At 45.7% G+C, this 12,986-nt stretch overlaps 1 protein-coding gene and 1 long non-coding RNA gene across 2 annotated transcripts; one reads left to right on the forward strand and one right to left on the reverse strand.

Moving 5' to 3' along the window:
* The first annotated feature begins 2,784 nt into the window (after positions 1–2,784).
* On the forward strand, positions 2,785–3,741 carry LOC136653589 (olfactory receptor 6X1-like). The gene has a single exon (XM_066630481.1). It carries the CDS (start codon positions 2,785–2,787, stop codon positions 3,739–3,741), a length of 957 nt encoding a protein of 318 aa, XP_066486578.1.
* A 5,621-nt stretch (positions 3,742–9,362) lies between these two features.
* On the reverse strand, positions 9,363–12,940 carry LOC136654197 (uncharacterized). The gene is made up of 3 exons (XR_010794586.1): positions 12,725–12,940; positions 11,295–11,421; positions 9,363–10,273 (listed from the first exon to the last, which is right to left on the reverse strand). It is a non-coding gene; the product is annotated as an uncharacterized lncRNA (long non-coding RNA).
* Between the last annotated feature and the right edge of the window lie 46 nt (positions 12,941–12,986).

Consider the following 12,986-nt stretch of genomic DNA (forward strand, 5'->3'; position numbering starts at 1 on the left):
TGTAGACCTGGATCTTGGTATGTTCCGTCAGCTTCTTGTTGGACCAGACTCTCTTTGTGAGTCTGGAAAACGTGGTAGCTGCTTTACCGATGCGCTTGTTTAGCTCCTACTACATACAGCATCAACAAATATTTATATACCACTTTTCAACAGGAGGGGTTCACAAAGTAATTTATTTTGTAAAATAAATCGATGAATGGTTGTTTACCAATCAGATCAATAAATTATTTTTCAAAGTGGGCAATCCTTACCTGGACTTTGGCCATCACAAGTCCCCTGCACCAGCCCAGGAGTGTTGCAAACATGCCATAAAGCATATTAGTGCCCCCTTACAACCGGTGGATCTGGACCCAGATGAAGTATGTTTGTGCCAGCCAAGGCAGGCGGGCACAGGGGGTGGGAAAGGTTGGTGGGAGGGTGGAACAGAGGTGGGAGGTAGCATTTTTGGGTGTGCTTTGGGCAGATTTGGTGGTGGATTGGGCCAGGGAGGGAGTGGGATTAACTGTGGCAGCACAGATCAAATTCTAACCCTCCCTAACCCCATTGGCTTTACCCAGGCTGCCCGAATTTGCATCAGTGGATTTCCTGGCACAGATCTGAGAAGCCCCATAGGGAAGGCTGGCAGGGGTCACTGGGTAAGAGTTAAAATATCCACTCTGCCTGCCTGTTCCAATGCAAGTTGGGATGGAGCTATTAGTGAACCAGCATTTTTTGATCCTACAAAAAACTGGAGATCCCCTTCTCAAGACAACAACCCTGCTCCAATGGCAGCTTAATGTGTGTAGCTATTAATATATTACCATTTGTTACCAATATTATAATGCCGTTGTACAAATCAATGGTAAGACCACACCTGGAGTATTGTGTCCAGTTCTGGTCGCCGCATCTCAAAAAAGACATAGTGGAAATGGAAAAGGTGCAAAAGAGAGCGACTAAGATGATTGCTGGGCTGGGGCACCTTCCTTATGAGGAAAGGCTACGGTGTTTGGGCCTCTTCAGCCTAGAAAAGAGGCGCCTGAGGGGAGACATGACTGAGACATACAAAATTATGCATGGGAAGGATAAAGTGGATAGAGAGATGCTCTTTACACTCTCACATAACACCAGAACCAGGGGACATCCACTAAAATTGAGTGTTGGAAGAGTTAGAACAGACAAAAGAAAATTTTTCTTTACTCAGCATGTGGTTGGTCTGTGGAACTCCTTGCCGCAGGATGTGGTGATGGCGTCTGGCCTGAACGCCTTTAAAAGGGGATTGGACAAGTTTCTGGAGGAAAAATCCATTATGGGTTACAAGCCATGATGTGTAGGTGCAACCTCCTGATTTTAGAAATGGGCTATATCAGAATTCCAGATGCAAGGGAGGGCACCAGGATGAGGTCTCTTGTTATCTGATGTGCTCCCTGGGGCATTTGGTGGGCCGCTGTGAGATACAGGAAGCTGGACTAGATGGGCCTATGGCTTGATCCAGCGGGGCTGTTCTGAGGCTTAGGAGAGCTGCTGTACTGAATTATTTGAAAAGGATTAGGCACTGAATTGATGCTTTGAAGATAATGTGTGATGTTTAAGAATTGCCGCTAAGACAAAAAAAAAATAATAATTCTAAATCTTGCAGCAAAGCAAACTGTTTGATCTACCCATAAACAATCTCCTTATGAGCCAGACTATACCCTGAGCATGTAATTCAGAATTCAAATAATTCTTAGAGCACAATCCTTGGCATACAGACTCAGAAGTAAGTCCCATTGTGTTGAATGGGACTTGATATCAGGTAAGCATGCATAGGATTGCAGCCTCGATCCTGTTGGTTTCCAGGTCCTTAATACTCTCATAGCTAAATCCTATGCATATTTACTCAAAAGTAATTTCTATTGTATTCAAGAGGGCTTACTCCAAGGAAAGTGTGTAAAGGATTGCAGCCTTACTTAAATAACTGGGATTTTCAAGGACAACTTCATACTCTTTCTGAATTACTCTATCATGATCAGTGTTTAATTGTTGCCCAAACTGTGGGTTGGGACCTACCAGTGGGTTGCAAGCTGATTTTTGGTGTGTTGCGAAAGGTTTTTGAAGCAAACAAAACAACTGTTCTTTTTGGGTGGTTTCCGGTCTCTTTTTTTCAGTATTCTAAGTCTAGGGGAGCCTGGGCTTCGCGTACTTCCTGGACCTGGCGGCAGCCCCCTGTAAGTAAAAAACAAACAAACCACCCCATTAGCAATTTCCCCCCTCCCTCACAAAGACTCGCCTAAGGAGTTTTATTCCAGAGAAGTTTGAGAACCCCTACTCTAAAGTTTTGAGGAACTTGAACTCCATTTCTAGGGAGGGTCTAGCAAATGTCTACACACATATACTGTACACACATGAATCTAGCAGCCTTGTGAGTACAGGACTCTGATTATTATTAATAATCAATTATTATTAATAATAGATAAAAATATTTCTCTCTAGATCTTTTGTTTTTGTCTAGTGGGTTGTGATAGATTGTTGTTTTAAAAAGTGGGTCCTGGTGCTAAAAAGTTTGGGAACCACTGATCTAGTTAAGCAATGTCCATTCATGATATGATAATATTAAGAATGCTGTTAGAGTGAGATGCCTATTTTAAATTGTAACAGTTGTTAAAAGATAACTAGTGTTGAGCAGCAGATGAAAGAAGGCACAAAGTAGAACCAAAAATATGCCCGCATCTTTGTACTGAAATCATGCTGCAACGATAACATTTGTTATTTATCTGAATATCTTGCTTTCTAGATCACCTGATGCTTCTTTGACACATTCTGATACCAATGAACACTTCAACAGTAACTGAATTTGTCCTTTTGGGATTCCTCTACCTTAACCACATTCGTGGCCTCTACTTCTCAGTGGTTCTGTCGATGTACAGTGTAAACATCCTGGGAAATGGATTCATCCTCATCATTGTCTTCCTGGATCGAAAGCTTCAAACCCCGATGTACGTCCCCTTGCTCAACCTGGCCATTCTGGAGATCTCATACACCACCACCGTGATCCCCAAATTACTGCAGACTTTCCTCACTGCAAGAACCACTATTTGCTATTGTTGCTGCATGACTCAGATTTTCTTTGTCTTCGCTTTGGGGGAAATAGAACTTCTCCTCCTGACCGCGATGGCCTTTGACTGCTACATTGCGATTTGCAAACCTCTTCGCTACCCAGCGATCATGACCAACACAGTCTGCATCCAGTTGGCTATGGGGGCCTGGTTGGGAGGATTTGTACATGTCTTCTTCCAAGCTTCCTTGGTCTGGACTTTGCCCTTCTGTGATCGCAATGTCATCAACCACTATTTCTGTGACATTGGACCCGTCTTAAGTCTAGCCTGCTCTGACACCCGCCTGCCTGAGTTTGTGGCATTGCTCTCTGCCACCTCCATTGTGGTCATCAGCCTCTTTCTGATTGTGCTGTCCTACATCTACATCATCCCTACCATATTGCACATTCCTTCTGCAAGTGGGCAGAAGAAAGCATTCTCCACCTGCACCTCTCATCTCACTGTGGTCTCCATTTCATATGGAGCCATTATTTTTATGTATATCCGGCCAAATGTGCACTCCTCCTTTCAATTCAGGAAGGTGGTGGCCCTCCTGAACACGGTCATTGCTCCTATGATGAACCCCTACATTAATACCATCAGGAATGTGGACGTGAAGAAAGCCTTTAGGAGAGCAGTTGGTAAAAAAGGGGGTTCCCCTCAAAGAGAGGCTTTCCAATCAGATTCATAGGCGGAACTACAACCTTACAATATAGAAAATGCCAGAAAGAATAATTGAATATCCTTTCTTGAGCAGTGTGAAATTCCTAGTTCCATGTATGTTTCTGATTTCCTCTATGGAGCAGTGTTTCTCAGTGTGTGCTTCTTGGAGTCCTGGGGCTCCCCAAGACACTTGTTTGGAGTGTAAAGGGCTCCAAAAAGTTTGAGAGCTGTTGGTATAGAGGACCAGTGGGTAGTTCCATGAGAACATTCAAGAAATGAATCTTGTCCCATTAGTAAAAAATGTACCTGAACAGTTCCAACATATTTGTACAGTTCCTTCTCCCCAAATATAGTGCACAAGCAAGACCAGCAAGGAAGATGGTGGTAATGTTACGTGAAAATCCCCTTTTTCCTTTTAGTTGTGATTTTCTCTCTATATCTGGTTATTTTGCTATGGACTAGAATATCATGCAGGCTGAACTTCTCCCAGCATACAGGTCACAATCAAGTCAAGTCACAAGCTCATGGTTACACAACCACCACCTCCCTATGGTCACACATTATGGGAAGAAGTCTGGCATCTTCAATCATTGTTTAAGTGTCTCCTACATTACTGTATTCATTGTATTGTTTTAACCCAATCACTGTTTATGTCCTGTATGCAAACTTGAACTGCCTTCTTGGGTTGCTGATTCATTGTATTGTTTAAGTCCCCCCATCCAGGAAGCCAGCCATAGACCCCACTGAATTTTGCTGAGAAGGGACATCCTGATCCTTACAATGTTTTACACACTCCAAGCACCCTGCTGCGTGGTAGTAAGCAAGTTACCATCCAGCTCAGCACTGTCAGAACCCTTTTTAAGAGAGGGCTTCCTCCCACATGCTCTCTCTGGCTCTTTCTCTCCAAGGACCAACTCATCTGTTTTGTGTCAGAGGGTCCTCTTCACAGGACTCTCCCCCCCCAACAGCTCTACAGGACAGGTAGCTATCTTGCGCCTCTCCCCCTTTCCCTTCTCCCCCTTCTTCTCCCCTTCTCTCCCCATCTTTAGTTAGCAACTGGGTTTGGCAGACCAGGGACCCCTAAAATCCTTCCCTACAACCTTTCCTTCTTCTAATTTCCTCGGATGCACCAAATACTCTTTACACACAACCACCATGAAACCTGGGTACACTAGATTCAAGTACTAGAACCAAGAAACATGCACTTATCATTTCTCCATGTGCATTATGTTTACCTTTGTGCTTTTGTAATAAAACTATAATCTTTTATTGAAAGTCGTCTTTCTCTCAGTCTCCTTTTTAAGCAAAAGGGAACTTCTCTGCATTACGCCGTCTTGTTTTCCAGCCTGCGATCCTGAGGTTCCAATAAGGGCAGTGTAATAATTCTCCTAAACAAAACAGCCCTTTTGGTAACAGTAGTGGAGCAGATACACTCTAGTGGGCCATGCTATGCTCTGGAAAAGACTGTTTACGTGACTGGATGTGCAGGCGTACCTTGACTTTCATCCACTTGACTTTCAGCGCAATCTTATCTTGTGCTGGAACAGGCAGGCTGGTGGGCCTGCGCTGTATTCAGCGCAAGTTTGGGGCTGTCTGAGGCTCGGCCCAAGGCAAGGGGAAACTTTTCCCCTTACCCTGGGGAGAGCCGCAGCAGTCCCAATGGGTCTACTCAGATCTGCGTCACCTAAATCAGTGGCACAAATCCAAGCAGCTTGGGCCTGCCCTGGGCCACCCGGGAATGGGGCTAGGATAAGTGCCAGATTCCGGCCCTGCCCCCTGCCTGCCCACCCCCAGTAACACCCACCACCAGCCCGCCCCCCAAATGCCTTCCTTCCACCTCCTCCCTCCCCTCCCCATTATCCCCAATCACCCATTCCAGCCGAGCTCGGCCAGCACAAACTCACCCTGCCCGGGGCCCGCATCGGCACATGACATATATTAGTTATTTATTTTTTTTCACTGGCCAAAATAAATCTGCAAGTGAAATCAAGCTATGCTTTGACATTCACTCATTTTTGACTTTCATCTCTGCCCCGGTCTCTAACCAGATTAGAGTACAAGGTATCACTGTAGAAGGAATCGCTTCTGTGGACTTACAGCTTTCTTACAGTATGCATGCACTGTTCTTCCCCCTGAGCAGAAGAGGCTTTCTGGTTTTGGAAGTGCATCATCCAAGCAAGTGTCTTTCAGCAAGTCTTCTTGCTTGCTCCAAGATGGGCAAACCAAACCAAGAAATTGCCAAGTTTATCAGAGTGGTAAAACATTCATGGAAGATTGCTAAAGTATCCAATGATTCTTGAACATGAACAATTTAGACCTATTTGCAACAGTCTGGTCTTTATTAAATACAGTTTGTCCCTTTAGAAGACTTTGGGCACAATCCTAACCAACTTTCCTGCACTGGCATAACTGTGCCAGTGGGGCATGTGCTGCATCCTGCAGTTGGGGGGCAGTCGTGGAGGCCTCCTCAAGGTAAGGCAATGTTTGTTCCCTTACCTCAGAGCGGCATTGCCCTTATGTCAGCGCTGCAAAGTTGGTTAGGATTGCGGCCAACGTTATCTAATGTGTTTGCTTATAAAATGAGAAGCTCGGTTTTGTGCAATCTGCTTTGTATAACTAGATCTAAATGATGCAGCCGCTTTTCCAAGGCCTAGGTTTGGTCAGTTCCTGAATGAGAGCCCACTTAGGAATGCTATGGATGCCATCTTGAGTAATCACGATAGAAGAACGATGGGATGTCAATGCAAGCATACACACCATCAGACCCAAAGATTAGCAGGTCAAAGACTGTCCAGCATATAGTACATACCAGGGCCCATAAGAGAGGGTTCAGGGGCTACATTGTACCTGGATCTGGAATAAAAAAGAAATAAACCAGTTTTCCTTGCCAAATCCACCTTTCAACGCAGCCTTCTTTATTTCTGCACATCGCTCGGGAAAGGGGAGGCCTCCCTCCCTCCTTCTGCAACAGTGGGACAGTTGAAAAGGACTTGCTGTGACCTTATGGTAGCTAAAAGACTGATAGTGAAAAACTGGAAGGGTAAACACCCTCTTCTATTAGTCAATGGATTGAGGATCTTTTGGCTTGTAAACTTTTGAGCAAATGGCTGGCAGATGACATCCATAAACTGATATATTTGTGGATATTTGGAAACTTTTCCTAAACGTATACATATAGAGAGTGAAATATGTGACGATATAAATTATATGTGAAATACGTAATATAAATTGTTTAAATATCTTTATAATGTATCTCCTTTTTCCTCCTTGGTTCCTCTCCAACTTTTTTGGAAAGCAAATATATCTTACAGCCCAACATGGGAACAAGTGTTGCAATTGTCCCAACAGAAACGTATCCTCATCCTGTCTTTTTCTCAAATGCTTGGAAAGTTAGATCTGAAAAAAAACCAAAAAACTTTATGTTTCTTAATTAACATGATTAACTGGTAAGGGAGAAGTCTAACTTCTTCAAAACCATTCCCATGAGAATTGTTCCAAACAAATGATTCCTTTGTCATGAGACATACTTGACAAAAGTATATATTGTAATGTAATTAAAAGTTTAGCAACTCAAACAATCCCCAGTTCATTGGAGGCAATATATCTCATGAGAATTTCTTAGAACTTAGATCTCCCAAGGTCTCCATTTCTCTACAGCAGCAATTTTCAAACTTTTTTTGCATTTCACAACACACTGAGATGGTGCTAAAATGATCAAGGCATCTTTTTATTAAAAAAATAAATAAATCGATAAGGCACACAGTACTGTTGGCCAGGGGCTCACATCCCCCAATGACCTTACCAATATTTGACTCTCCCCCAAACTCCCACAGCATACCTGCAGACCGTTCACGGCACACCAGTGTGCTGCGGAACAGTGGCCGAAAATCACATTTCAGTGTATGTGCTAAAAACAGATGGCGCATTCTCTTTGCACCTAAAAACTGTTGGCTCTTCCAGCAGGACCCCAAACTTTTTCAGGTTATGGTAAAAACCAGTAATTCAAGATGTAGACCTGAGACCATCAAAATGGGTGCCCTTGAAATTATTATGCTGCAGCGATCAATTTCAAAATGGAAAAAAAAAAAACCCTGGAACACCTCCTAGCATGGGCGCTGGCCCGGCGCTAAGCCTTGGAGACGTGCCTTACGGCATGTTTGCGACAGTGCGCTCTTGCGGAAAGCCAGAGAGCCGAACTCAGGATTGGGCTCAAAGGCTGCTTGCTATGAGATATTTAATCAATACACTTCATGTACAGTTAATATTTGATTCAGAGTTATTTAATTATCTCTGTGGACGTCAAATGCTAATTCATCTTTTTCCAATTATTTTGGAATTTACTTAAATCATCATCATCAGGACCCCGTTATGTATACTAAAGCTACAATCCTAGCCACACTTTCCTGGGAGTAAACCCCATTGACTATAATGGACTGACTTATGAGTAGACATGCATAGGATTGGGCTCTAAAGCTGTTAACTCTTCAGTTGTCATCTCTGTTTCTATCTCCCCCCCCCTTCCATCAGTCTTTCCTTTCCATCTAATAATTCAAGCTGCAGTATAATTTCATACACCAGATATATCATAATGGTAACCATGCTTGTTATTGGTTTTTACTCTATTTTGCTTCACAGAGTGAATTTTATAGGGAAAGGGTTTTCCGTTAAAGCGAAAGGAATCAAGAGTACCCGGCATTGACTGCACTGGTGAACAGTGGCGTAGCTAGAGGGGGTGCAAAGCACCCAGTTCTGCAGGGAGCCCCACAGTGGCATGCCAGCAGCCCCTCCCCTTCAGAGCCATTGCAGGTGGTGGGAGCAAAACAGAGGCATTTGTGCGCCCAGTGCCCAGAATGGCTCCAAAGAGGAGGGGCCCCTTGCACAGCGTTGAGGCTCCTGAAAAACCTGGTGCTTAGGATTGGGTCCAGAGTCCCCTATCATAGAAGACAGGGGACTCTGGACCCAATCCTAAATCGGCCTAGTGCCGACAATGAACTCCATTGCCAGTGCTGGATGTTACAAATGTGCTGTAAGGCATGTCTGTGGCACCCAGAGAGGAGGGGCCGACGGTGCTGGGCCACGCCAGTCGCCACTGAGCCTCAGTGCCAACCAGCTGTATTTTTAGGGTGGGGAGATGCGGGCAGTGGACAGAACGGGGGGAGGAACCAGGGCGGGAAGGGGGTGGGACTGGCAGGATTGTCTGAGTCTGCCTGCAAAGCACGACATGGAGGTTCTCAAATCTGTGCCAGCAAAATAGTGGGGAATGGGCTTCCCCCAAGGAGACCTCTGATGGCCTCAGAGGTGCCACTGGAAGCAGCACTCACCATTTTGTCGCTGCTGCACGGAATAGAATTGGGCTGCCCTACTTTTTTTATGAGTTATTTTTTCCAATTTCTATACCGCCCTTTCTCCAAGGACTTCGGGATGGTGTACATGATTCCCTCCCTCCTTCTTGTAATTACTAATTATTTATCCTGAGTAGGTATCAGTTGTACTCATTCTTAGATTCATTGGTGGTCAGTGGCCACAGTATTGTATTTTCTGTGTCTCCTGGCCAGCCACAAGACACAGGACAAAATTGCCCTGCATGCTTTTGCAGGAAAGTTATATATATATATATGCCAGCAAATTAAAAAGGCAAACAAACAGGTGTTGTTATTTTTAAATCTTTCTCTTTATTAACAGCTTTCTGGTGTTCATGTCAGGCCGCAGCAGGATAATGTAGCATTTGGGGAAAAAGATACAACCCAAGAAGCCAGCACTGGAGGCCAAGATGGAGAAGCTCCCCACAGCCACCATGAACTTCCCTTTGGTGCTCAGGTGGGTTGGAACAAATGATAGCGAAAGACTACAAAAGATCAGCATGCTGAAAGTGATGAACTTGGCTTCATTGAAACTGTCTGGCAACTTCCTGGCCAAGAAGGCCACTGTGAAGCTGATAATGGAGAGGAGTTCCAGGTAGCCCAGGGACAGATAAAACATGGTGGTGGAACCGTCACTGCATTCTGCTATGATCTCTTTGGTCAGTGTCTTCATATCAAAATGTGGAAATGAGGGAGAGGTTCCAAGCCAGATGGCACAAATTCCTACTTGGATAAGGGAGCAGGAAAGGACAATGGAGCTTGCCAGTCTTTTCCCCACCCACTTCCTCATGCGAGACCCTGGCTTTGTCGCCATGAAAGCTACAACCACAGTGACGGTTTTGGCCAAGACACAAGAAACAGCCACAGAGAAGAGGATGCCAAAAGCACATTGTTGGAGAAGGCAAATCAACACCCCAGGTTGTCCAACATAGAGAAAAGAGCAAAGGAAACAGAGCATAAGAGAGACGAGGAGAGTGTAGGTGATATCCCGGTTGTTAGCTTTGACCATGGGGGTATCTTTGTTCTTGATAAGAATTGCGAGCACCAAGACTGAGATCAGGAAAAGAGAAACGGCAACCAAGACTACACTGATCCCTAAAACTTCTTCGTAAGACAGAAAACTTAACACTTTAGGGATGCATCCATCTCGGTCCTTGCTTGGATATTGATCTTCTGGGCATTCAAAACAGTTGGTTGTGTCTGGAAAACAAGGTTGAATATCACAAGCCAGTTCATAAATGTTTTACGACCACCTCCTGCAATGGCCTTGGAAGCAGGAATCTTTCTCCTGCCAGTTCTGCTTTTGGAACAGGTAACGCATGTTAGCTCTGCTGCAGAATAGTCTGAGAGTCCAGTCCTATCCTTCCCCCTCCCACTGATGCAGCCACAAGAAAAAGGCTGGCACTCAGTGGTGTAGCTGGAGGGGGTGAAAAGCACTAAGTTTTGCAGGGAGGCTCAACTCAGCGTGCAAGGGGTCCCTCCCCTCCCCCTTTGTAGCCATTCCAGGGGGTGGGAGCAAAACGGAAGTGTACACAAATGGCTCCAAATGGAAGGGGCCACTTGCACGCTGTGGTGTGGTGCCTGCAAAACTTCGTACTTTGCACCCCCTCTAGCTATGCCACTGGCTTAGTTCAATAATGTAAGGGAGCGAAGGAAAATGGATTGCTGTTGGTCAATGTGGACTTGAAACCCTTCCTCTGCCACACTTGGTTTGCTCCCACCTCCCGGAATGGCTCCGAAAGGGGGGGAGGGGCCCCTTGCACACTGCGGTGAGGTTCCCTGCAAAACTTAATGCTTTGCACCCCCTCTGCTTGCACTGCCTCCTGCATGGGTGAGAGCAGATCAGGAGGCTTGAGTGAGGTAAGGGAGAATATTTTCTCTTACCTCTGGGTAAGCCACCTGCTCACCAATGGGTATCTTCGAACCTGTGCCAGCTCAAGAGCTAAGGAAAGACATGGGGTGTATCAGGAGGTGAGGAGTGGGTTATCTGTGCACACCTCATGTGCAACAGTATACAACCCCTCCCCTGCATTGTGCCCCTTATGGTTGCATTGGCACAGCTCAGGGGATAGGATTGGACCCACAGTCGTCCTATCACGATTGACCAAGTCTCACTGATCATTATGAGTATTATTAGGTGGATTCCACAAATGACGTTCTCTTAAACAGTTGCATGTATCAAACATGAAAGTTGGCGTATTTTACACAATGCGCAACCTACCCTTCTGGACTGAAATCTTCCCTTCTGGACACGGGGCACAATCAAAGCAGCAGAATTTCTCCCCTTCCTTCTTCCTCTTCTGAAAGCCAGGCTGACAGGAGTCAGAGCACACAGAAAGGGGCGCCGCCTGTTCACGAAACGTGAGAACAGCAAGGAAGAGCTGAATGGCTTTCTCAACAGGACAGCAAATAAACTTACATCACATGAGTCACTTCTGAAGAAATTTAAATGTTAAAAAAAATAGCAGAAGAGCTTCAAGGACAGAACACATCTCGGGCATGGACAAGATGAGAGGTGCTGTTGCAGGTTCTGATTTGGGGAAGAGGGAGCAGCAGGGAGAAGAGTGGAGCATCTCTAGCACAGTGCCTTCCGCTGAGAAACTGCAGATCTGCCCCTCCCCATCGCACACCCCTGCTCTTTGAAAATTAAGGAGCTCCATGATTTGAAAAATCATGGCTCCAGTGGCATCACTAGGAGGGTGCAGTGGGTGAGGGCCACATTGGGTGACATCACTCCTGGCCAAAACTTTTAAAATCTTGGCACATTCAAATAATACCACCATGTTATATATCATTCAATGTGCAATTCCATGCTGAATGCAATGAAACGAACAGCATCGCAAGACCTCTACTCTATCCAAAGTGATAGCCAAAAAAACCAACAGGGTGGAGCAGTGGTGCATTGCCACACCCACCGCCTGGGGCATAGCTCCACCCACTGCATGGGAGGAGGTCCATCGTGGGGGTGGCGCACTGGCCTCCCACACCGGCTGTTGCAAGTCACAGTGATGCTGCTGCTCGGCTCTGATCATTTGCAGTGTTCAACAGTTCTGTCTGCTTGTTTTGCTCACATTCAAAAATGAGGTGCTGCCTCCCCGGTTTTCTAAGCAAACTGAACCAGACAATGTTTTCTGTTCCACGTTATACAAAAATCCACTTTCTCAGCTCTTCAGAAGACAGCGACATCATGGGGAGGCTGCGGGGGGTGACACCAAAACGACGTGCAATGCAAGATGGCCAGTTGGGAGGCACCACGACGGCTGGAGTGGTGTGGCAGGTGGCTCATCTGCAAAGCCAGTCCCGTTCTCATGAAAGGACCAGGCCGGAGCAAGACCAGAAGGGGCAGGTCCATGGGGGTGACACCAACCCTCGTGATGCCACTGCAGACAAACATTTGGGGCCCAAATATCTTGCTGGGATTCCTGGAGCAAAGCATCTCCCATGGTGCATTTCACACTCCTTCTGCAACTCATGCTGGGGATTCAGAATTTGGCCCAGTTAGACAGACCCTCTGATGTCTACGGGACATTTTGCCTTTGGTGTGTTGCAGCAGCATTTTTCTGATGTTCTCATGTTCATGGTGCATGTAAAACTTCTAGACCCCCAAGCCCCACAAGCTCCCTCCCCACAAGTACTTTACACAATCCAAACCTGGTTAAATGGCCTGGGCCACACAATCCTGTCCTCGTGAAGGACAAACCCTTCTCCCTTCAGAGCATCGGGACCCACACTTCCAACTTTCACTTTAAGGAAGGAGTTGTTTGGAAACAGGAGGAGGTTCAGAATGTCAAACCCAGTGTCTATTTCCCTCTTCTCATTGAAAGAGATGCTTTCTCCAGCAGAGTTGTTAAAAGAAATGCCTTGAAGAAATGGCTGGAGCTGTTGAAAACAGAAGGGAAAAAAATGAAGGCGT

The sequence above is a fragment of the Tiliqua scincoides genome, chromosome 5 (genome assembly GCF_035046505.1).
Source record: "Tiliqua scincoides isolate rTilSci1 chromosome 5, rTilSci1.hap2, whole genome shotgun sequence".
In the NCBI taxonomy this organism is placed as follows: Eukaryota; Metazoa; Chordata; class Lepidosauria; order Squamata; family Scincidae; genus Tiliqua; species Tiliqua scincoides.